The sequence below is a fragment of the Symphodus melops genome (genome assembly GCF_947650265.1).
Source record: "Symphodus melops genome assembly, chromosome: 4".
In the NCBI taxonomy this organism is placed as follows: Eukaryota; Metazoa; Chordata; class Actinopteri; order Labriformes; family Labridae; genus Symphodus; species Symphodus melops.
The window spans coordinates 18,888,284-18,914,375 of record NC_136694.1 but is presented as its reverse complement, the minus strand read 5'-3'; the positions used below and the strand labels follow the sequence as shown (position 1 = coordinate 18,914,375).

Here is a 26,092-nt window from a genome sequence, read left to right as displayed (position 1 = left end):
CGATCAGAAACTCCCAAACCAGTCTCACAGTCCGCAGACAAATAACACAACATTACACTTTCAAATTACGTATCATGCATATGCCAAATTGCAATTTTGCGTGCAGATGATACGCCAATCCTTGCCACTAACTTCTATAGCATACGGAAGCGCACGCTTTAACCTTCAACGTTGTGATGTTACCAGCAAAGTAGCGTGATAGTACAACAATGTACATCATTTTTGTCAGGAGTCAAGGGGTTACCCATCCCAGAATCCATCGGGATGTGTTGCAAGTCAGTCTACTGGTTAGGCTTAAGACAGGGGTCTGGGAGGGGCCAAAGACAACTATTCTAACCTCTCCCAATCCCTTTTACTAACCTTAACCAGTCGGGATGTGTTGCAATTTTAAAGTTTAATGTTGTGTTATTTGTACACACATTGACGAGACCGGATTGAAATTACCTGGTTCCAGCACAAAGAGTTTCTTCCCATTGATTTTTCTAAGACGTCATTGAATGTATCTGGACAGGAGTGCTGCCAACAGCCCGCTGATCCCTGAATCCACAAGGACACAAAGAATCCAGCTCCAGAATCCAGACAGACAATTAGGCTCTGGTCCAAAATCTGAATCCTGCTGCCTACTCCTGCTTCTGCCTCGAAGGAAACCTGCCTGAAGCTGCTGATTTTAAAATTCAACAAAGTGGAGACCGATAAAACTTTCAACAATCCGTAGAAGTGATTCACAGTAAGACATTTTGGTCTGGGCAGAAATACTTGTGTTTCATTTATAACAACTGATAATTGTGCATTATTGATGACGAGATGTCAACAATAAATGTTCTGTTAGCTATCAAGGCAGCCCATTTAGGACGATGCCAATTGTCCGAGGAAGTTGGCAACATTGTATGCCAATTCTTCAGGGGGGCCAAAAGACATATTGGCCATCAGTGTAAACCTTCTCTCCTGCCTTGGGAATTGGAGCTGGTTCTAAAGGCTGTGGAACGAACTAGCCCCCGGATTCTTTCAATTTGAAGTAGCTATACCTTAAGACTGCTTTACTGCTGGCACTGGCAACTGTCAGGGTGATTTGACAGCTTTAGGCTCTTTCAATTCATGCAGACTTCTGCAGGTTGCCACCACATTAACTACGACTTATCCTAAAGCCAATTCCTGCATTTCTCCCCAAAGCATCAGTTTTGATTTTTTCCGTCATTTATTTATGTTACTGAAGATGTAATTTTCCTAGCCCAGAGTTGAATTTGATGTTAACGTCCAATGTAATGAGTTCATTGGACTTGATGTTAATGGTAAAGGTCACATGGGCAGTGAGTGTAAATATATGTTAATTTTGGTTAGGTATTTGTGTTTACCGGCAGTACGCAGTGTGTTCACATATTTTTCTCCTGTGTACAAGAGAGAGAGAGAGAGAGAGAGAGAGAGAGAGAGAGAGAGAGAGAGAGAGAGAGAGAGAGAGAGAGAAAAGAAAGTGTTTGACCGTTCAAAAAATATTGACACATGGTGTCCTTGTACATCTGAGTTTAAAAGGCCATTTCAGCTATCTTGCTTGCACTCTTGTAAGCCTCATCATGGCAAGAGCTGTGGTGCACCTCACCCTCTTTGGGCTTCTGGCTTTAGTAACCACACTACCAAACAAGGTAAGATACTTATATTACCATAAAAGAGCTGCATAGATCCTAAATAACCAACCCAACCCTTGAATTAATACATTTCAGAGACTTTGGTGTTCTTATTTTTCTGTATGTTACACCACATTAAGCGTTGTCCTGATAAATGCCTGCAGGCTCCATAACTTTACACTGACTTGCTTGTAATATAAGACATTTATTTACAAAGACAAGAAACAGCATCAGTCCAGGTTAGCCATGGAACCTGGGAGAGTCACCAGCCAAATGTGATCCCTCTCGAACAAAGAAAGAAACTAGTATTTATACAGCATTGGTCAAAGAAAACAGGAAACCATCCAAGTCCTTATTTGGACTTAGGACAACAACTGTTAACCTCCTTAAACTTACTCTGAACTTATGGCCTTAAGATTTACAATTCCATGCAGGGTTGACTTTTATTATCTCTTTCTCAGGATCAACACCTGTTTACTCCTGTTTAGACCCAAATGTTATCCTAATCAGTCTTAAAGAAACGACCCCTAATAAAACACTGCATGCTTGTTGATGTTAAACCAAGCTCTTCTTGAGACCACTAATTGCTTTAACATAAGTTCACATTTACAAGCACACTTACAGTTCACATAAATGTTCATATCACATTGTGTTGCATGTATAACACACTACACAGGTTAGTGTGTTTGTGTATTTTTAACTTCTTCTGCATTTAGTGAGGCTTGGCAACTGTACTGAAGGAATTCGTTGAAAGTTGGCTTTTAAAAGTTCCCATAAGTTACAAAAAAATGTTTTTGTTTGTGTGCGTGCACACCTCTGTGTGAATATGTTTACACAGTGACATTGTGGGGACTAATCCCCATTTTGAAGAACATAAAAAAGGCCCCAACGATGTTAACCATTAAGTAAGACCTAAGTGATGAAGGAGGTCTATCATGTGATATTACTGGAATAAAAAAAAGTCACTGGGTGTTTCTGCGTTTAAACCAATAACATTTTGCCAATGCTGTCTGCCTTTGCTTAACATCATCATCTGATCTTTGGTTAGTTGGTCTTCTGCCAGAGAGAATAAACAAGCCAATTACTTGATTGTGAAATGGACCTCCTGTATTTGCTCAGGATGACTGGGATATCTACAGCTTTCACATCAACTCAACAGTGAGCAGTCGTTATGCAACCACAGTCATCACAAGTCGTGTGGCCAATCGAATGGACGAGTCAAAGGAAATAGAATTTCAAGTCCGGATTCCCAAGAATGCCTTCATCAGTAAATTCAGAATGTGTGTACATCATGGATCATTTATTAACAAGAAATATGAACATTAAATCATGAAAATGAATCATTGCTCATTGAGAATATTTATACCAACATAAGCTTGTCCTCGGTCTTCAGGTTTATAGATGGCCAGGCCTACGATGGGGTTGTGAAGTCTAAGGAGGCGGCTAAGCAGCAGTACTCTGATGCTGTGTCCCAAGGCCAGAGTGCTGGGATTGTCAGGTACACGGATCAGTTGGCTGATACAGTATATTGCCAGGTCTTCTGCAGATGATTTCTAGATGATATTTTGGATAAGATCTTGCTTGTCCTTTTGATGAGAGAGGAAAAACAGGAAAAATGTTCTTCAAAATATAAAAAGTTGTCTTTTTCAGATTTTTCTGAGATATGTTCTTTGATGTTTAAATCCGTCAAGTTAAAGAATCCAACAAGAATGAAAGAAAATTGGTTCCAGAGACTTTTCTCCTGGTGACGGGTCAGAAGTAAGAACTGCTTTAATGCCATGATAATCTTCTTTGTTAAAGTTCTGTAGGGAGGACTCTTGAAGAATTCAAGACTTCTGTGAATGTAGCAGCTCACAAAAAGATCACCTTTGAACTCACATATGAGGAACTACTGAAACGCAAACTGGGCAAGTACGAGCTGCAAATCCACGCCCAACCAATGCAGCCTGTAAAAGACTTTAAGGTGTGACGATCCTGTTGGTATTTTATTCATGGATGAACAAGGAAAACAATAGTTGAGTGATAACATCTTCAACTCTATTTCATTTCTTTCTCAATACCAGGTTGATGTGTACATACATGAGAAAGCTGGCATCAATATGATGGAGGTTAAAGGTGGACTTAGCACCAATGCCATGGCTAATGCGATCACCAAAACACATTCAGACACACAGGTACAGCATGGTGATGTGAAAGTGACTGGTCTTTGTTCAACCCATTGCCCCCAATGGGTCTATGATGGTATTTGATATTTATTCTGTCCTATTTCTTATCCTGTCATGGTGTATGAATCTTACTTTTCCTGTTACCAGGCATGGGTGTATTTCTACCCAACTGAGGACCAACAAAAGACATGTGACCGCTGTGGAGAGCAAGGTATGAATGGAGATCTGGTTATTGTTTATGACGTCAACAGGGACACCTCATTTGGAGACATCAAGGTACAGCAAGAGTTCAGTCATGTTTTTATTATTTTGAATAACCTTCACTATTAATGAAACTGTTAGCAGTATCTCATAGGTAACAACTATTTGGCAGTTTTGTATTTGTCAAACCAACAATCTTTTCTAACCAGTCAAAATGTCATCTTATTATCCTCTAGAAATCCTCAGGGTACTTTGTTCATCACTTTGCTCCATCTAATCTTGCCCGAATACCAAAAAATGTGGCTTTCATTATTGATCAAAGTGGATCAATGCATGGCAAAAAAATACAACAGGTACAGTTGAGAGTGCAATTTGACAAACAAGAAATTTGCTGCGGCAATGCCTGTGGCATTTAATAACACACATGAATATTAAAAGACTGCTAAGATGAATAAAAGCTGTAAAGTGTGAATGTTGTTTTTTAATCAGACGCGAACTGCATTGATTCGTATTTTGAATGACCTGGCAGAAGAAGATCACTTTGGTCTGATCACTTTTGATAGCAGCATTTTTCACTGGAAACGAGAACTTGTTCAAGCTACAGAAGAAAACCTGAGTAGTGCTAAATCCTTTGCACGGCAGATTCAAGATAGAGGAGGTGAGTTTTGGGGAAAATTATTTTTTTAAGACAGTCTCATTCGACCGAAGAATTTTTGAAGCATTTTTGTTGTTGTTTGATTTCAGCCACGGACATTAACCAAGCAGTTTTAGAAGGAGCACGAATGCTGAATGTTCATCCCAGAGAAGGCTCAGCGTCAATTCTCATACTGCTCACAGATGGAGACCCAAACTCAGGTTACAATAAAAAAAAAAATGCATGTTAGATACATGTCTTGGTTAAGAGCACCATCAAAATACTATCTTACATTTTACAGTGTCAATCAATGGCTTTACATATTACTAACTTTTGTAACTTTTGTGTATTATAGTATGATGTTCATAATCACACCGTCATTCTGTGATGAAACCATACACTCTTCGCAGAACAATGATTTGATTTTACTGTTGAAGGGACATTTAGTTTAGTTTAAATCATTATTAAACTTCATATTGGTCTTCTGTCTGCAGGGGTGACAAATCTGGAAGTAATCCAGTCAAATGTAAGAAAGGCTATTGCAGGTAAATTTCCTCTCTACTGCCTTGGCTTTGGTTTTGATGTGAATTTTGAGTTCCTTGAAAAGATGTCGCTGCAGAACAACGGTGTGGCACAACGGATTTATGAAGACTCTGATGCTGATTTACAGCTGAAGGTATTTTAGAATCACTTCCCTCACACTATACACATTTGTCACATTTCAATGGGAAAACTGCTCTTACTCTGTGAAGAAACTAAACATTCATCCAGAGTCCAAACTCTATGTCAACAGGGTTTCTATGAGGAGGTGGCAACTCCTTTGTTAACAGATGTGACAATGGTTTATGAGGGTGGGATAAATCTAACCCAGACTAACTTCAGCCAGTATTATAATGGCTCTGAGATTGTTGTGGCAGGACAGATCACTGACAACGACATCGAAACCTTCATTCCACAAGTTGTGGCTGTTTCGGTAAGGACAAATCCACATCCACACAAGCTGTCAATTTCTTAGAGTCATGTTAAATTTAAAATAATCTAAATGTATTTGTTCGTTGACAGAGAAATACAAGGATGGTGTTTTCTGGTACAAATGTTACAGTGGAGTCTGCTGATGTGTCAGACAGTAACATCCAGAGGGTTTGGGCCTACCTCACAGTCAAACAGCTTCTAGAAAAAGAGTGAGTGGGATGTTTAACATCTATAATAAAATATCTGTTTTTCCATGTATTATGAAAATGAAAAAAAGAAAGTACTGAAAATGCCCATTTTAATTTCACATAGCCCAAAGTTGTGTCTGGATTGCTTTTGAACTTTTTTTTAAATTGGGTTTTGTCTGATCAACAGTCCCATGGAGTGGGAAAAACTTTTTAAAAAATAAAAGTTATTGTTGGTTTATTACTTATCTGTCACTCACTCGATTATTACCTCAGCACTTGGTACTGTAAACATGTCAGGCAAGCCTTTTGTTTTCACAGAACAAGAAGATTTACAATTCGAAAGTTAAAAGTGTAATTTCAAAAATAGTTCTACATTTTCTGCCATAGAAGCCAAACAAAAGTGGCAAAATATTGTTACTGTCCCTGACAGAATTTACAAGCCATGTTGTAGCCTGCAGGTATATTGGCTATGTCACACCTTGTATGGCAACTGCAGCAGCTTAAATACAGGAGCTTCAAAACAAAACCTAGAAAAACACAATTTGATTATGTTGGGTGTTCTGGGTGGTAAACTTGTACCACAGACTGCAGTTATCTGGACCTGAGAAGGAGAACGCTAAGAAAGAGGCCTTGGAGCTGTCGCTGAAATACAGCTTTGTGACCCCACTCACATCCATGGTGGTCACCAAGCCTCCTGGGGAGAGATCACATGTGCTCCATAAACCCAAGGAAGGTGAAACATCTCAGACCTCAAGCCATGGGCATACCATGCAAATGGGTAATGCAGGTCGTTCTAGACTGGTGCAGACCTCAACCTTTAATGTGGGGCATCACATACCCATGGCTGTTCCAGGTAGTTTTCATCTGTTACATGGTGAGTAATACAAAAGTGAGAAAAACAGACAAAAATAGTTAAAAAATTGAACTGTTCAACATGTGTTTTCAACATTTCTCTTTTATCATGGAAACTAAAAATAAGTAAAGGTAGGACATGTGTGTTTGTGATTTAGCATCCGGTGGGGAAATTGGAAAATGCATTGTATTGATATAATTTGAAAAGTGAATGGCGATGTTAACAAAAAAGCTATGTAACACAGTTAACCGTGATTCATCAATTGCATATGTCAACACGATTTATGATTGATTATGTCTAACTTTATTATTATCTAATTGTACTCTGTTCTTCACCTCATTAAGTTTTCACTTAAATGTTCCCTTTATCCCTTTAAACTTGATCTAAAATCTGATTACCTCGCTAACCTTCAGATCCACATATACACACATGCTAGTTGAAGAGGATTGTTCTTAATGACATATTATTAATATTTATTTGGGTTAGCTTGGGCTCAGTGGTAGAGTCCTTTATAGAAGGTTAATTCCCAGCTCCTGCACTCACATTTCAAAGTGTTTTTGGACAAGACACGTAACCCCACGTTGTACCCACTGTATGAATGGGATTAGTTCATACTGACGGACACTTTATTGTAGTGTCTGCCTTCAGTGAGTACATAGGTGTGTGTAACTGTAAAAAGTGCATTGAGTAGTCACAAGACTAGAAAAACGCTTCACAACTTCAAGTCCTTTTAACATTTTACGTATGTCACTGATCAGACGCCGCAGCTTTGGAAAAAGGAAACACATGCCCACAAATGTCATTAGCCTTTAGTTTTGATTATTTTGAACCAAAGATAATCAACTCAGATTAAAGCAGTTTCTGAAAGAACTCTGAATAAAGTTGAAACATAGGAAAAAAGGTAACAGTGAAAAGTGAAATTGTTGAAGCTTTATTAAGTTAGAAATAACCAATACAAAAAAATAGGCTGCTATGAGTCTACATTACTGACAATATTCCATTTATTGTGATTAATTTATGTAAAAGCCTATAATTAACCATTGTATTCTTTTAATCAGAAAAAACAATCTGTGCTAATTACAAGTTCAGAGGTCATAATTCTTGACACGGAAGAGTCTGAAAAAGGCTCGAAGCCATGAAAAAAGAGAAAACATCCCTTGTTGTCGCCTTTCAGGCCAACGCTCATGGGACTAATGTAATCAAATACCCTCTGTTTATGGAGAAATGTAACACATCATCTTCAATACATTACATGTGTTCTTTTTTTTACCTTGCACATATGGACAGGTGAAATACAACAGTTAAATGACTTACAAAGTTTTCAAGAAATGGTCGGCCACCTCTGTGATACAAGCAACGACTGCAGTCCCTTGAAATGGTTAATGTTCAGATTTTGTAAATGTTACTTGCTCTGAGTATTTCGAAGTGTTGTTAAAACAAAGCATCAACAAATTGTTTTACATCAAATGTACATGTAAGACAATAATTCTCCTTTTCCAGATCACGCTAACGCTGAGCCTAATTATGTTATGGCTGCTGAAGATGTCATGGATTATGGTGATGTTTTTTCTCTTTTTCTCATTCTGATCTGTTTTCTATCTTTGAACTGATGTTACAAAATGTGCCTGATTAGATAAAAGCACTATGGCAACCCATTGCTCCACCATGTCCTCGTAAATTGTCCCAGAAAAATTGAATAAAAAGAAACTTCCTTAATCTGTATCATAACACAAGAAAAATCAGTTCATATGTGCATGAATCAAGTCACTTAATTCAAAAGGTCTTTAAAATAATATTTTTGTATGAGATTTCCCAAACAATCGGGGGGAGGAAATAGGAATTGGCTCTGATTTCATATTTAGTCATTTGATATTAAACACTCAAGGGGCTTTACATTACATAAATTAGTTGTTAACACTTTGCACTTACTCAGAGGAAAACATATAGAACCGAACCCCCTAATGTAAGGAAGAACACTCTGTCACCTTTCTTGACCGAACTTCCTTTTCTTTGACCAGACTCACAAAATGGATTGCAAATTGTTTAATGTATATGTTTTCAGTTTAAGATTTGTCCTTTTTAAAATAACCTTAAAAGATGAATGTGCGACATGTTACACATAAATATAGCAAAAATAGGCCTGTATCCTCAAAAAAAAATTATCTGTGTGACTGTGTACAACGAGTGTGACACAGAGTTCCGCTATCTGTGATGTTGTCTGAGCCGTATCTACACTGTCCGGCTCATCCCCTTATAAGTAGTTTAAGAGAGGGTTTATAGAAGAAGAAGAATAACATATAGTACTCACTGCTTATTTGAATGTCATGTAAGCGTTTTTAGATTATGGTCATTTTTTGTAAATTTACCTTCAATGTAAAGCTACGAGCAAATCAAAGGGCGCTACTGCTAGCACAACAACTCAGCTGAAGTTGTTTTGGTTTCATAATAGTGCTCAGTGGCGACGTCTAGGCCAACTGGATCAAAAAGTCACATATTCTTCCTTCAATGTGTTATTTTCAAAAAGGACCACTTTATAAGCATTTTGGAAAAAGACCTGACATCTATTTAAGATTTGTCAGACAACTACATTTTACTTGCTTAAACGAGATCTACTGTCCTGTTACTAGATATTGCATATACTATTGGGGCACCCACTTCTAACATGGAAGCAACTACAAGTACAGTAGAGTATTTCATAGATGTAATTTATGTTGCTATTCATAATGTGCTGCAATTTATAAAGATAAATAAAATAATGATCAATGACAAATAATGCTTTGATAATTAGTTACATTTAATCAATTTTCAAATTTTCTTTGTAACTTTTATTTTGAGATATTGCCTTTTAGTGGAACAGAATAAATGGAAACAAAAAAAAACACCCAATCAACTACTTTTGTACTCTGCACAATTTTTGCCAGATGTTTTCAAACATCCCAACTTTAATACATAATCTCATGTTCAGTTTACCATTACTGCCTGAGAATTACAAATAATGTATTTTCAAAATTAAATTAAACCATGGCATGCATTTTTAAAAATCTTTTTAAACCTAGATTGTCAGAGTATGGTGCGCTACTTTTGATGCTTTTTGACGTGGCTGTATGTCTCTGTTGCTCTCTGTATCTCAAGATTCCCCGCTTCCATTTTCACCTGAACCTCGTCCAATTGATCCAATTGGTCCAATTGGTCCAACTGGTCCAATTGGTCCACTTCCAGTTCTGCATGTCCACCAGTTTTTGCTTAAGACTGAGAGCCAGTCTCTTCCACTTTGTTATGGTGTCTATGGAGTTGTTAGCCTTAAACTTCTTCACCATCCCAATAAAGGTCAGTCATGTTTCACTTTCTGAAAATTGTTTAAACCCTGAAAAACCACCGAGTCTATGAACCCTTGATGTTTCACCCTCTGTGTACAACATGTAGTAGGAGGATTTTCTTCATGTGTACTTTCAGTATTTCAATACTTGTGCATTCAATATATAGAATATAGAAATATACAATATAGAAATAATCAGTTTTATCTGCTGATGGTCTTGTTTGATTTTGTAGGTCATACAAAGGCATCAGTATTAATTTGAGTCCCCTCACAGGATCGACAGTAGTAATGTGTGTAATGTAGTAATGTGTGCAGCCATCTGACTCTATCCAAATTCTATTTCCAAAAAAAGTCAGAAAAATGAACCTTTAAAAAAAAACTACTCACAGCAGCTTTCAGTAAAACATATTGTTCTCCACCACTGCTTGTTTTGATTATAATGTTGAGTTTCATTTTTGTTCTCTTTTGCCCTAGAGCTGTTTGTGAATGGTGAGCTTGATGAAGTAGCATTTGGAGGATTCAAAAGGATTGCCATACATACAGCTGCAGCACACTTTGAGTTTGATGCTGTGAAAACCATTGTACGAGATGGACAGACCACAGTAGAGTATCTTCAACAGGATGAAGTGATTTCTCATAATAGGTGACTTTGCATTATAATTTCATTAATTATTACACTATGATCAATCATCAAACAGACTTTCTGACTTGCACAGATGATAATAAACAAGGGTTACTGCTTCCTCTGACAGGTCAAATCAAACTCTTTCAGGAACATTTTAACTTCATTGAGATATTGCTGTGACAAGAGGATCAATAAAGACACACATAGTACTTTGTTAAATGTGTACAAAAGTGTGTATAAAAAGAGATGTAGCTCTCATGATGTCACAAACTAGTCCCACAGCTGGGACCAATTGACTGAAGTTCTGCATGTGATTGCTGCCATGTAGATATTCTTGAGCCAGAATTGACTATATTTGAAGAATATGGTTGATCTGGAGATATTAACAGGCTGATCAGTAGTTTTCCTTCCTGTTTGATAAAGAGTGATATGCTGCTTTAGGCAGTTGCTGACTGCAGCTGGTTATCTATCAGACTAAACAGGCTAAGAGAGCTGGTGAAATTATGCAGACTTGCAGTATGCTTGCTGGAATCTCCAGAGAGAGAGAAAGTGGCAACTTAACTTAAAAATGGCAGCTCAGGGGCATCCATAGACTGGGGATTTTTTCCTCTGGCTTTGATAACTGTTGGAAATATTTGAGGTGATGTAAATCCTTAACAAAAATATACATAGCATAGGTTTACTGATTTTTATTGATTAATTTAGATATTTTAAAACAAACATGTTAATACAATTCTAAATATTGTACATTTAAGCCTGATTTTCTTTTTTTAAAAGCTGTTACTTTGCTTTATTTTACTTTGCGAAAATTAATTTGACACGTCCATTTTCTGTACTGTCTATGTTGAAGATATATTATGCTTCTATTGTGAGGCTTTTGGATGCAGCCTCATTATTATTATCTTTTTGCATTTCCTCGTATAAACTACAAAATTAGCTCTGTCACTACTGAACAGTGCTCAGAATACCGTTTTCACCTGTATTTGCGCTAAGCCAGTCTTACCAGCTGCTGCTGGCTGTAGCTTTGCTGAAAACTTTTAAAATTGTAAAAACTAAGGTTAACTACACTGAACAACTGATGCTTACATTAAAATGTCTCCACGCACCATTAATAAGCCCTCCCAGGGCTGTACGAAAAATGTAAGATTAAGTGTTTTCTTTTCTAGTGTGACGGTGATCAGGCGGGCCAAAGAAATAGATGTTGTAAGTGGAGACACACGCATTGTCTTCCTCATTCATGAGAAAGGAGGCAACTTTTATCTCTGGCCTGCAATAAGACAACAGCCAATGGACAGCAATGTTACAGGGATTTTAGGTGAGTGACTTTGTTGCATAATTTAATATCAGGTACAGAAAATATTCAATCAGTGTTTGCACACATTTGCTGTTATTGAGGCTACAATTATTCACTAATAAACAGTATTATCCTATATATTTTTTGCTCCTTAGTTTTAAAGCCAGCAGTTTATGAAGAGGTACAGCACAACCCCTCAACTATACTCAGGATCCAAAACAAGGAGGTGAATGCTGACAGGTACGTTTTGTTCTATGAATCAATCAATCAGTTTTATTTGCTTAGTTGTCATTCATAAATGTTATCTGAAGGCACTTAATGAAGTACGCTTTGAAGACCCTACACCACTCCAGCACAGCACTTGGCAACATTAATAAAAGTACCAGTTTTATCTGTTTTATTATGAACAAAAAAACAATTTGAGAGTGTTTAATACACAAATATAAGATCTTTTATGTTTTGATTTGAAGATCCACAACTGTTGACTACAGCATCGCCTCTGCTCCCACACTGGACTGTTGGTTCGTGCCCTCTGACTTTGCCCTACAGAGACCCATACATGATTTCATTGTAACACAAATTTAACTGGGAGAGGTGTTCGTTTGAAAAAATACTTTTCACCTTTCAGTAACAAAACTTGTCCCAGATTCTTTGTTGTCTTGACGGACATTAATGAATAAATATTTACCCAAAGAAATTGTCTACCTTTGTTTGGTTATTATGAGTAATGATTTGTGGTGATATTTGTGTGTGTATTGATAGGCATAGATTTTACCTTTATTTACCACTGGCATGGTAATTTTCACTCGAGTAGGCCGAGGCAGCACACAGCACGACACATAGTCATTTCTCTACTACAAGAAGCGTGACCTGATGAGTGCTTGTAGATCAACCAGCAGTCAGAATTGCAGAGTCAGCAGCACATAAAAGTATACAAATAGATAATGGTTAATGCTATATCGGAAATTCGTCATAATTGGTGTCAACTTGCGAAATATTAACAACAAAAAGAAGCATGAACTACATATAGATCAGGCTATCCATTCGTTTAAGTTACTTAACCCTAACAATGTCGTAAAATGACAGAATTATTGTGTTGGACAAAGTCAAGATAGCAGAAAACAAACAGAGACACAAGTGAGAAGATAAAATAAGATTGACTTTGTTGATCTCCACAAAATTCGCTGTTTACACTTTGATGAACATGTAACACACTCATAGGCTGAACTATACACATGCACAAACAGGATCCTATTCATGCACTGCCACTGGCAGGCGCTCCGGAGCTGGTGGAGGGGGGTATTCAGTACCCTGCTCAAGGGCACCCGGACAGTGCTCATGGGATGTGTTCTGATGCCTCTCTAGCTCCCAGAAAAATTTCCAGATTCAGTCCGCACCGGGACTTGAACCGGCAACTCTCCTTTTCCCAACCAATACAGTCTACTTTAAATTATGTGAATGCAATAAATGTAATTTCTTAAATTGCTTTTGAGTAACTGACCCTTACCAAACATTAAAACATCTGAAACTATAGAGACGGACTAATTTTGTTTTTGGGTTGATGTCAATATCAGACCATATGGGCAAATATAAACACGGCATATATTTGTAAGTTTTGGACACGATCAGAAACTCCCAAACCAGTCTCACAGTCCGCAGACAAATAACACAACATTACACTTTCAAATTACGTATCATGCATATGCCAAATTGCAATTTTGCGTGCAGATGATACGCCAATCCTTGCCACTAACTTCTATAGCATACGGAAGCGCACGCTTTAACCTTCAACGTTGTGATGTTACCAGCAAAGTAGCGTGACAGTACAACAATGTACATCATTTTTGTCAGGAGTCAAGGGGTTTCCCATCCCAGAATCCATTGGGATGTGTTGTAAGTCAGTCTACTGGTTAGGCTTAAGACAGGGGTCTGGGAGGGGCCAAAGACAACTATTCTAACCTCTCCCAATCCCTTTTACTAACCTTAACCAGTTGGGATGTGTTGCAATTTTAAAGTTTAATGTTGTGTTATTTGTACACACATTGATGAGACCGGATTGAAATTACCTGGTTCCAGCACAAAGAGTTTCTTCCCATTGATTTTTCTAAGACGTCATTGAATGTAACTGGACAGGAGTGCTGCCAACAGCCCGCTGATCCCTGAATCCACAAGGACACAAAGAATCCAGCTCCAGAATCCAGACAGACAATTAGGCTCTGGTCCAAAATCTGAATCCTGCTGCCTACTCCTGCTTCTGCCTCGAAGGAAACCTGCCTGAAGCTGCTGATTTTAAAATTCAACAAAGTGGAGACCGATAAAACTTTCAACAATCCGTAGAAGTGATTCACAGTAAGACATTTTGGTCTGGGCAGAAATACTTGTGTTTCATTTATAACAACTGATAATTGTGCATTATTGATGACGAGATGTCAACAATAAATGTTCTGTTAGCTATCAAGGCAGCCCATTTAGGACGATGCCAATTGTCCGAGGAAGTTGGCAACATTGTATGCCAATTCTTCAGGGGGGCCAAAAGACATATTGGCCATCAGTGTAAACCTTCTCTCCTGCCTTGGGAATTGGAGCTGGTTCTAAAGGCTGTGGAACGAACTAGCCCCCGGATTCTTTCAATTTGAAGTAGCTATACCTTAAGACTGCTTTACTGCTGGCACTGGCAACTGTCAGGGTGATTTGACAGCTTTAGGCTCTTTCAATTCATGCAGACTTCTGCAGGTTGCCACCACATTAACTACGACTTATCCTAAAGCCAATTCCCGCATTTCTCCCCAAAGCATCAGTTGTGATTTTTTCCGTCATTTATTTATGTTACTGAAGATGTAATTTTCCTAGCCCAGAGTTGAATTTGATGTTAACGTCCAATGTAATGAGTTCATTGGACTTGATGTTAATGGTAAAGGTCACATGGGCAGTGAGTGTAAATATATGTTAATTTTGGTTAGGTAGGTGTGTTTCCCGGCAGTATGCAGTGTGTTCACATGGGTGGGAATATTTTTCTCCTGTGTGAGACAAGAAAGAGAGAGAGAGAGAGAGAGAGAGAGAGAGAGAGAGAGAGAGAGAGAGAGAGAGAGAAAAGAAAGTGTTTGACCGTTTAAAAAATATTGACACATGGTGTCCTTGTACGTCTGAGTTTAAAAGGCCATTTCAGCTATCTTGCTTGCACTCTTGTAAGCCTCATCATGGCAAGAGCTGTGGTGCACCTCACCCTCTTTGGGCTTCTGGCTTTAGTAACCACACTACCAAACAAGGTAAGATACTTATATTACCATAAAAGAGCTGCATAGATCCTAAATGACCAACCCAATCCTTGAATTAATACATTTCAGAGGCTTTGGTGTTCTTATTTTTCTGTATGTTACACCACATTAAGCGTTGTCCTGATAAATGCCTGCAGGCTCAATAACTTCAGTGATGTTTTATGTTAGTGTGGTTGTGTATTTTTAACTTCCTCTGCATTTAGTGAATCTTGGCAACTATACTGAAGGTATTTGTTGAAGGTTGGCTTTTAAAAGTTCCCAAAAGTTACAAAAACAATGTTTTTGTTTGTGTGTGCCTCTGTGTGAATATGTTTACACAGTGACATTGTGGGGACTAATCCTCATTTTGAAGAACATTAAAAAGGCCCCCACGATGTTAATCATTAAGTAAGACCTAAGGGATAAAGGAGGTCTATCATGCGATATTACTGGAATAACAAAAAGTCACTGGGTGTTTCTGCGTTTAAACCAATAACATTTTGCCAATGCTGTCTGCCTTTGCTTAACATCATCATCTGATCTTTGGTTAGTTGGTCTTCTGCCAGAGAGAATAAACAAGCCAATTACTTGATTGTGAAATGGACCTCCTGTATTTGCTCAGGATGACTGGGATATCTACAGCTTTCACATCAACTCAACAGTGAGCAGTCGTTATGCAACCACAGTCATCACAAGTCGTGTGGCCAATCGAATGGACGAGTCAAAGGAAATAGAATTTCAAGTCCGGATTCCCAAGAATGCCTTCATCAGTAAATTCAGAATGTGTGTACATAATAGATCATTTATTAACAAGAAATATGAATATTAAATCATGAAAATGAATCATTGCTCATTGAGAATATTTATACCAACATAAGCTTGTCCTCGGTCTTCAGGTTTATAGATGGCCAGGCCTACGATGGGGTTGTGAAGTCTAAGGAGGCGGCTAAGCAGCAGTACTCTGATGCTGTGTCCCAAGGCCAGAGTGCTGGGATTGTCAGGTACACGGATCAGTTGGCTGATACAGTATATTGCCAGGTCTTCTGCAGATGATTTCTAGATGATATTTTGGATAAGATCTTGCTTGTCCTTTTGATGAGAGAGGAAAAACAGGAAAAATGTTCTTCAAAATATAAAAAGATATATATAAATATGTATAAAAAGATATGTTTAAATCCGTCAAGTTAAAGAATCCAACAAGAATAAAAGAAAATATCTTCCAGAGACTTTTCTCCTGGTGACGGGTCAGAAGTAAGAACTGCTTTAATGCCATGATAATCTTCTTTGTTAAAGTTCTGTAGGGAGGACTCTTGAAGAATTCAAGACTTCTGTGAATGTAGCAGCTCACAAAAAGATCACCTTTGAACTCACATATGAGGAACTACTGAAACGCAAACTGGGCAAGTACGAGCTGCAAATCCACGCCCAACCAATGCAGCCTGTAAAAGACTTTAAGGTGTGACGATCCTGTTGGTATTTTATTCACGGATGAACCAGGAAAACAATAGTTGAGTGATAACAACTTCAAATCTATTTCATTTCTTTCTCAATACCAGGTTGATGTGTACATACATGAGAAAGCTGGCATCAATATGATGGAGGTTAAAGGTGGACTTAGCACCAATGCCATGGCTAATGCAATCACCAAAACACATTCAGACACACAGGTACAGCATGGTGATGTGAAAGTGACTGGTCTTTGTTCAACCCATTGCCCCCAATGGTTCTATGATGGTATTTGACATTTATTCTGTCCTATTTCTTATCCTGTCATGGTGTATGAATCTTACTTTTCCTGTTACCAGGCATGGGTGTATTTCTACCCAACTGAGGACCAACAAAAGACATGTGACCGCTGTGGAGAGCAAGGTATGAATGGAGATCTGGTTATTGTTTATGACGTCAACAGGGACACCTCATTTGGAGACATCAAGGTACAGCAAGAGTTCATTCATGTTTTTATTATTTTGAATAACCTTCACTATTAATGAAACTGTTCGCAGTATCTCTTAGGTAACAACTATTTGGCAGTTTTGTATTTGCCAAACCAACAATCTTTTCTAACCAGTCAAAATGTCATCTTATTATCCTCTAGAAATCCTCAGGGTACTTTGTTCATCACTTTGCTCCATCTAATCTTGCCCGAATACCAAAAAATGTGGCTTTCATTATTGATCAAAGTGGATCAATGCATGGCAAAAAAATACAACAGGTACAGTTGAGAGTGCAAACAAGAAATTTGCTGCGGCAATGCCAGTGGCATTTAATAACACACATGAATATTAAAAGACTGCTAAGATGAATAATAGCTATAAAGTGTGAATGTTGTTTTTTAATCAGACGCGAACTGCATTGATTCGTATTTTGAACGACCTGGCAGAAGAAGATCACTTTGGTCTGATCACTTTTGATGGCAGCATTTTTCACTGGAAACGAGAACTTGTTCAAGCTACAGAAGAAAACCTGAGTAGTGCTAAATCCTTTGCACGGCAGATTGAAGACAGAGGAGGTGAGTTTTTTACGGGGAATTTTTTTTTGTTGAGACATTCACATTTAACAGTTTTAGTGTTGAAGCATTTTTTGTTGTTGTTTGATTTCAGCCACGGACATTAACCAAGCAGTTTTAGAAGGAGCACGAATGCTGAATGCTCATCCCAGAGAAGGCTCAGCGTCAATTCTCATACTGCTCACAGATGGAGACCCAACCTCAGGTTACAATAAAAAAAACATGCATGTCAGATACATGTATTGGTTAAGAGCACCATCAAAATACTATCTTACATTTTACAGTGTCAATCAATGGCTTTACATATTACTAACTTTTGTAACTTTTGTGTATTATAGTATGATGTTCATAATCACACCGTCATTCTGTGATAACACCAAACGCTCTTCGCAGAACAATGATTTGATTTTACTGTTGAAGGGACATTAAGTTTAGTTGAAATCATTTTTAAACTTCATATTGGTCTTCTGTCTGCAGGGGTGACAAATCTGGAAGTAATCCAGTCAAATGTAAGAAAGGCTATTGCAGGTAAATTTCCTCTCTACTGCCTTGGCTTTGGTTTTGATGTCAATTTTGAGTTCCTTGAAAAGATGTCGCTGCAGAACAACGGTGTGGCACGACGGATTTATGAAGACTCTGATGCTGATTTACAGCTGAAGGTATTTTAGAGTCACTTCCCTCACACTATACACATTTGTCACATTTCAATGGGAAAACTGCTCTTACTCTGTGAAGAAACTAAACATTCATCCAGAGTCCAAACTCTATGTCAACAGGGTTTCTATGAGGAGGTGGCAACTCCTTTGTTAACAGATGTGACAATGGTTTATGAGGGTGGGATAAATCTAACCCAGACTAACTTCAGCCAGTATTATAATGGCTCTGAGATTGTTGTGGCAGGACAGATCACTGACAACGACATCGAAACCTTCACTCCACAAGTTGTGGCCGTTTCGGTAAGGACAAATCCACATCCACACAAGCTGTCAATTTCTTAGAGTCATGTTAAATTTAAAATAACTGACATCTAAATGTATTTGTTCAATGACAGAGAAATACAAGGATGGTGTTTTCTGGTACAAATGTTACAGTGGAGTCTGCTGATGTGTCAGACAGTAACATCCAGAGGATTTGGGCCTACCTCACAGTCAAACAGCTTCTAGAAAAAGAGTGAGTGGGATGTTTAACATCTATAAAAAATGTTTTTCCATGTATTACGTTTAATAATTATTTTTTTGCAAACATTTAAAGTGTAATTTCAAACAACTACAAGATAAACACGGTTGACAACAGTAGTTTTGTGGCAAATAACGTTACTGTCCCTGACAGGATTTACAAGCCATGTGGTAGCCTGCAGGTTTATGGCTATGCCACACCTTGTAGGGCAACTGCAGCAGCTTAAATACAACATCTTTGTATACAGACAAAACCCAGAAAAACATATTTCACTTTATGTTGAAGTGAAATACAGTGTTTGTAAAATGTTTATGTCGGGTATTCTGGGTGGTTAAACTATACTTGTACCACAGACTGCGGTTATCTGGACCTGAGAAGGAGAACGCTAAGAAAGAGGCCTTGGAGCTGTCGCTGAAATACAGCTTTGTGACCCCACTCACATCCATGGTGGTCACCAAGCCTCCTGGGGAGAGCTCAGATGTGCTCCATAAACCCAAGGAAGGTGAAACATCTCAGACCTCAAGCCATGGGCAGACCATGCAAATGGGTTATCCAGGTCGTTCTAGACTGCATAGTGAGTAATGCAAACGTGAGCAAACCAGACAGTACACAGTGCAAAAGCTGAACTGTTCAACATTTGTTTTCAACATCTCTTTTTTCAGGGAGACTAAAATTCAAGAAAGGTAGGACATGTGTGTATGATTTAGCATGAGGTGAGTACATTACAGAGAATTAAAACAGAAAATGCGTTGTATCGATATAACTTCAAATGTGGGGGTATTTGTAACATATATATATATATATATATATATATATATATGTTACTTTTGGCAAATTAAAGTAATTTATTACAAAAGAAGGAAATTGTGAAACACAACAAAAAGTGAGGCAAACTGAAAGACCCAACGAGTGCTGCTTTCATCAAAAACATAATAAAACATAAGGACTAACATACTTAGTCAAAATAGTGAAATAAATGAATATAAAACTAAAAACTACAAATAAATATAGTAACTAACGAAACTGAACAACAAGCAGCACCCCTAAACCTATTGTTTCTAAACAAATACAAAACCTAACGTGAACGTGTGTCAACAAAAATACTAATACCTGCCCAGCTGACCACCAAAACTAAAGACTCTGAAAACAGAAGACACAAGACTATAAGTTATTTAAAGAACAGCGAGCTTAACACAAACAGAGGTGCGCCCTTACTGCTGGCTGACCAAGCTTCTTAAAAGTATGTGGCTGCAGGGAAGTCCTCTGATTGGTTAATTTTCTCCTGTAGTCATGTTCAAATCAAGCTTTTCCAGCAGGCAGCTCAGGTGAACAAAATAATAGATGAGGTCTATCAAAATATTGATTTAAAAGATTTATAAAATTTGATTGTAATTAAAAGTTTAGTCTTTAATCACACATATTTATTGCATTAGATTTCCCAAACAATACTGCTTGGAGGGAAATAAAAAAAAATGGCTTTGACTTTATATGTAGTGAGTTAGTATCAAGTGGGTTTACATCAAATAAATTAGTTTAAACTTTGCGCTTAATCAAAGAAAAACTATGTCTTTTGACCCACAAATTTTGAACTAAAATCATCCACTGTTTTGTTTGTGGTCTGCAAGTCTTACAATACACACCTCTCCCCTTGTTATCTCCACCCATCGACTCCACCCCCGGTGTCGAGCAAAACGTTTGTGCAGGTCAGCCATTTTTATTCTCACTACACAGGAGTGAGGCTTTCCGGAATAACTCAGGGTATCTCATTGCAATATTACAATATTCTTGCAGTCTGTTGTGGTCCTGGCCACCATGGTATCCACCTGGATCCGCCCCTACCGTCCAGCCAAAGTTATCGTAGCCCATCCAGTTTGTGGCGCTCATCACAATGTTTTTAAAGTTGCCTATTATTGCATTTGCAACTATTGTTAGATGTAAACAAAATACACAACAACAACTACATTTGCACTCTGCTCACTTTCAGCCAGACGTTTTCAAACAAGCAACTTTAATGCATAATTTTTTGTTTAACATTACTGCCTGAGAATTACAAACCACAGTTTACAGAGTGACAGATAACAACAGATAACAAATACTTGAACAACAAATACTTGAATCTCGTACATTCTTGTTGCATTGGTGATTCAGTTTATCTCAAATAGAACTTTAAAACTGCATTGAACATGTGAGCGAATGTGTGGATGATTTTCCAGTGAAATCTAAACAAAGAGATATACCAAACATTTTCAGTCAAGATTGTCTTTTTTAACAGTGGCCATAGTTACTTTTTAATTGGAAAAATTCTCAATGAAAAATGTCACATTTATTTAAACCAATTAAGCATGCATTTTTTTAAATTTTTTTAAACGTAGATTGTCAGAGGTGAGCTAGTTTTGATGCTTTTTGACATGGCTGTTTGTCTCTGTTGCTCTCTGTATCTCTAGGTTCTCCGCTGTCACGTGTTCTCCATGGGAGTACCATACAGTCTTTCAGCCCTCCTCACATTGCTGCACAGCTTCCACATTTACCTGAACTTCTTCTAAGGGCTCCACTTAGTCCACTTGGTCCAATTGGTCCAATTGGTCCACTTGGTCCAATTAGCCCAACTGGTTCACTTCCAGTTCTGCATGTCCACCAGTTTTTGCTTAAAACTGAGAGCCAGTCTCTTCCACTTTGTTATAGTGTCTATGGAGTTGTTAGCCTTAAACTTCTTCACCATCCCAATAAAGGTCAGTCATGTTTGTATTTCTGAAAATAGTTTGAAACCCTGAAAAACCACCGAGTCTATGAACCCTTGATATCTCACCCTTTATGTACAACATGTAGTAGGAGGATTTTCTTCATGTGTACTTTCAGTATTTCAATATTTGTACTACATTCAACTTAAATCTAAAAAAAAACAAATATAGAAATAATCAGTTTTATCTGTTGATCGTCTTGTTTGATTTTGTAGGTCATCCAAAGGCATCAGTATTAATTTCAGTTCCCTCACCGGATCGACAGTAGCCTAGTCGTTAATGTGTGCAGCCATCTGACTCTATCCAAATTCTATTTCCAAAAAAAGGCATAAAAAAAAACTACTCACAGCAGCTTTCAGTAAAACATATTGTTCTCCACCACTGCTTGTTTTGATTATAATGTTGAGTTTCATTTTTGTTCTCTTTTGCCCTAGAGCTGTTTGTGAATGGTGAGCTTGATGAAGTAGCATTTGGAGGATTCAAAAGGATTGCCATACATACAGCTGCAGCACACTTTGAGTTTGATGCTGTGAAAACCATTGTACGAGATGGACAGACCACAGTAGAGTATCTTCAACAGGATGAAGTGATTTCTCATAATAGGTGACTTTGCATTATAATCTCATTCATTATTACACTATGATCAATCATCAAACAGACTTTCTGACTTGCACAGATGATAATAAACAAGGTCAAATCAGAGTAACTCTTTCAGGAACATTTTAACTTCATTGAGATATTGCTGTGACAAGAGGATCAATAAAGACACACATAGTACTTTGTTAAATGTGTACAATGGTGTGTATAAATACGAGTTGTAGCTTCTATGATGTCACAAATTAGTCACACAGCATGATGAAGACTTAAGTTCTGCATGTGATTGCTGCATTGTTGATTTTCGTGAGCCATAATTGACTATATTTGAAGAATATGGTTGATCTGGAGATAATAATAATAATTTACACTTTATTAATCCCACGAGGGGAAATTCGGTTTACACTCTGTCTAACACACACATAGGCCGAGATACACACTCATGCACAAACAGGGTTCTAGTGACATGCATTAATGGCGAGGTCTCAGAGTGAGGGGGCTGCCCACAGCGAGCGCTCTAGAGCAGTTTTGGGGTTCGGTGCCTTGCTCAGGGGCACCTCGGCAGTGCTCAGGAAATGGACTGGCACCTCTCCAGCTACCAGACCAGTTTCCGGACTTGGTCCGTGCTGGGACTTGAACCGGCGACCCTCCGGTTCCCAACCCAAGTCCCTACAGACTGAGCTACTGCCGCCCCAACTGTATAACTGTATAATAATAATAATATAATAATAACTGTTGGAAATTTTTGAGGTGATGTAGGTACTTATCAAAAATATACATCGCATAGGTTTAGTCAATTTTATTTTTTGATTTCGATATTTCAATTTAAACATTTCAATACAATTCTAAATATTGTACATGAAATAAATAACTTGTATGCTGCCCATGCATAGCTGTCATGACTACAGAAATGAATTACAGAGACCCAAACCATTTCAGCTATCTTTTTTTCTTAGTTGTATCAGGCTGTAAACCAAGCAGCAACCTCTCGTGTTGACAAATGAAGCCACACTTGTAGTGCAAAAAACTGCAGTTCCTCGAGTGTCCACTTGAGGCCAGCCCCAAAAGTTCCATTTACCCCCTTGTTAATGCAGAAGTCAACACCTTTAGAGCCTGGTACAAAAAAAATAATAAGGTATTAACAACTCCTGTCTTTATTGGTACACATAGGAGGTAATGTTTATACAAGTCATCCACTTTGATTTTGTAAAAGCTGAGAGTTATGCATAAATGTGCAGCTGTTAACAGAGAAGTATCGGCCCACCTCAGCTCCCCCTCCCTCTGACTCACCTGGCTGAAAGTTAATTTGAGACAGTTTTGGCTTAAAACTCTGCTTCAGATACCAATTGGTGTCGATGTTGAAGATATACCATACTTGTGTTTTTAGACTTTTGGAGGCAGCCTCAAGTGTTTTGCTTTCTTTTCTAGTGTGACGGTGATCAGGCGGGCCAAAGAAATAGATGTTGTAAGTGGAGACACACGCATTGTCTTCCTCATTCATGAGAAAGGAGGCAACTTTTATCTCTGGCCTGCAATAAGACAACAGCCAATGGACAGCAATGTTACAGGGATTTTAGGTGAGTGACTTTGTTGCATAATTTAATATCAGGTACAGAAAATATTCAATCAGTGTTTGCACACATTTGCTGTTATTGAGGCTACAATTATTGACTAATATAGTATTATCTATATATTTTTTTCTCCTTAGTTTTAAAGCCAGCAGTTTATGAAGAGGTACAGCACAACAACTCAACAATACTCAGGATCCAAAACAAGGAGGTCAATCCTTACAGGTACTTTTGGTCCATCAATAAATCACTGTTATTTGCATACCTACAATTTATAAATTTGATCTCAAGGCACTTAATGAAGTACACTTTGAAGAAAGCCCCCAAATGTATCCAGCACAGCACTTGACAACATTAATAAAAGTACCAGTTTTATCTGTATTATTATGAACAAAAAAACAATTTGAGAGTGTTTAATACACAAATATAAGATCTTTTATGTTTTGATTTGAAGATCCACAACTGTTGACTACAGCATCGCCTCTGCTCCCACACTGGACTGTTGGTTCGTGCCCTCTGACTTCGCCCTACAGAGACCCATAAATGATTTCATTGTAACACAAATTTAACTGGGAGAGGTGTTCCTTTGAAAAAATACTTTACACCTTTCAGTAACAAAACTTGTCCCAGATTCTTTGTTGTCTTGACGGACATTAATGAATAAATATTTACCCAAAGAACTTGTCTACCTTTGTTTAGTTATTATGAGTAATGATTTGTAACGATATTTGTGTGTGTATTGATAGGCATAGATTTTACCTTTATTTACCACTGGCATGGTAATTTTCACTCGAGTAGGCCGAGGCAGCACACAGCACAACACATAGTCATTTCTCTACTACAAGAAGTGTGACCTGATGAGTGCTTGTAGATCAACCAGCAGTCAGAATTGCAGAGTCAGCAGCACATAAAAGTATTCTTCAAAACATCTGATAGTATGCAGAGGTGTCACCAAAGCTAATGATACCAGTTTTTAATTCAAACCCTATCGTCTTTAACAGCATAACAACTACTGTAAAGAATTGCTGCGTTTCAGATCTTGGCAATAAAACAGCAACCTTCTGACGAGCCATGTTACATAGAGAAATTAAAATACATTAATTTAAGTCACTGAGAAAGATAAGAAGACATGCTTTGACCTCTGAGGCTTCAAAAACATTTCTGAGATCTCTCTCTCTCTCTCTCTCTCTCTCTCTCTCTCTATATATATATATATATATATATATATATATATATGGGATTAAAATCCTGTCTTTATTCAACAGCATGTTTTTTTTAGTCAAGGATGTGTTTTTGAGTTTTGAGAGCATTATTTATTGATTTTACAGTCAGATCTTTTAAGACTGTAAGACTCTCTCTCAAAAACCTGTATTGCAGATATTGTTCAAACTCATTGACGCTGAATAGAGATAGGTAAAAAAGAAAACCCTTATACTCTACACACAAACACACACACACCTACACACACACACACACACAGGGCAACCTGGTTCCAGGTTGCCCTGGTACCTGAGGAGATAGAAAGGGGCAGTGAGGTCTGCCTGTTCAGAGAGCTATTGGGGCGGGCAGTCCAGGCATTGGGTGTAGATGTCATTTATAGGTCAGGCACCTGCGCCATCACACTTTGATGAGGATATCTAAGCACTAACTGAAGATTATTAATCTGGTTGATAACCTTCAAAGAAGCGCTAAAAACTCATGTTATCATTAGCAATCGTCACTCAAATAAACATTTTTTTACCACTTCTCAAATTAATCAGACAGCATTTCAATCATTATCATAACTGAAAATTAAAACGACAGAAAATTATAATTTAACATGCTGTCAGCCCAAAATCATTTCTTCAAAGTAACAGCAATCCTACCAGAACAGTCTTTCATTGAATCCTTGAGCTTTTTCTCCTGACACATCTCTGTGAAAGGTCTAAACAGGTGTTAAAGATTCCATTGCTGTCTAATGGCTTGCTGGTCTCACTTGGAGCGGGTTGCTTCCTCTCCATGTAGCCATTTTGTGAGTCACAGAGTTCTCCAGGTCCTTGTCACCAACAGTTGGACTGGAGTTGGTACTGCATTCTCAACTCACTCAGATTTGACTGAACACCCAACGTATCAGAACTGCAGCTTGTTTCATTTGTCATTGCACAGTTGATGAAGAAGCAGGTTGCAGGTGCAGGGAAAGGCATTGCATCTCTCTGGGTGATGAGACGCCAGCTTTGGTTGTCTGAATTGCAGCCCAAGGATACTGGTCCACTGGTCAAGCGTCACAGGTGGGGGGGACTGGACAGTCGAGCAAGCACCTTGTCTCAATAAAAGGGCCAAGCTTGGACTCTGGGGACGTGAGAGCTATCTTGGATGCTCACCGTGGCAGAGGAAAAATTAAAGGCTAAGC

The 26,092-nt window shown here is 38.1% G+C and overlaps 2 protein-coding genes across 2 annotated transcripts; both read left to right on the top strand.

The window, feature by feature from the left end:
- Positions 1-1,568: 1,568 nt before the first annotated feature.
- On the top strand, positions 1,569-12,564 carry LOC306823092 (inter-alpha-trypsin inhibitor heavy chain H3-like; the record flags this gene model as incomplete). Its single annotated transcript, XM_079342457.1, has 18 exons — positions 1,569-1,637; positions 2,715-2,899; positions 3,013-3,117; positions 3,420-3,582; positions 3,683-3,793; positions 3,932-4,060; positions 4,222-4,338; positions 4,475-4,643; positions 4,730-4,840; positions 5,114-5,295; positions 5,413-5,592; positions 5,682-5,800; positions 6,364-6,580; positions 9,809-9,959; positions 10,423-10,591; positions 11,740-11,888; positions 12,023-12,107; positions 12,338-12,564. 18 exons carry the CDS (start codon positions 1,569-1,571, stop codon positions 12,450-12,452), a joined length of 2,526 nt encoding a protein of 841 aa, XP_079198583.1. The 3' UTR covers positions 12,453-12,564.
- A 2,458-nt stretch (positions 12,565-15,022) lies between these two features.
- Positions 15,023-24,383, top strand: LOC306822255 (inter-alpha-trypsin inhibitor heavy chain H3-like). The gene is made up of 19 exons (XM_079341150.1): positions 15,023-15,133; positions 15,744-15,904; positions 16,018-16,122; positions 16,415-16,577; positions 16,678-16,788; positions 16,927-17,055; positions 17,217-17,333; positions 17,462-17,630; positions 17,722-17,832; positions 18,105-18,286; positions 18,404-18,583; positions 18,679-18,797; positions 19,157-19,377; positions 19,466-19,486; positions 21,248-21,532; positions 21,976-22,144; positions 23,564-23,712; positions 23,844-23,928; positions 24,158-24,383. Exons 1-19 carry the CDS (start codon positions 15,065-15,067, stop codon positions 24,270-24,272), a joined length of 2,661 nt encoding a protein of 886 aa, XP_079197276.1. The 5' UTR covers positions 15,023-15,064; the 3' UTR covers positions 24,273-24,383.
- The last annotated feature ends 1,709 nt before the right edge of the window (positions 24,384-26,092 follow it).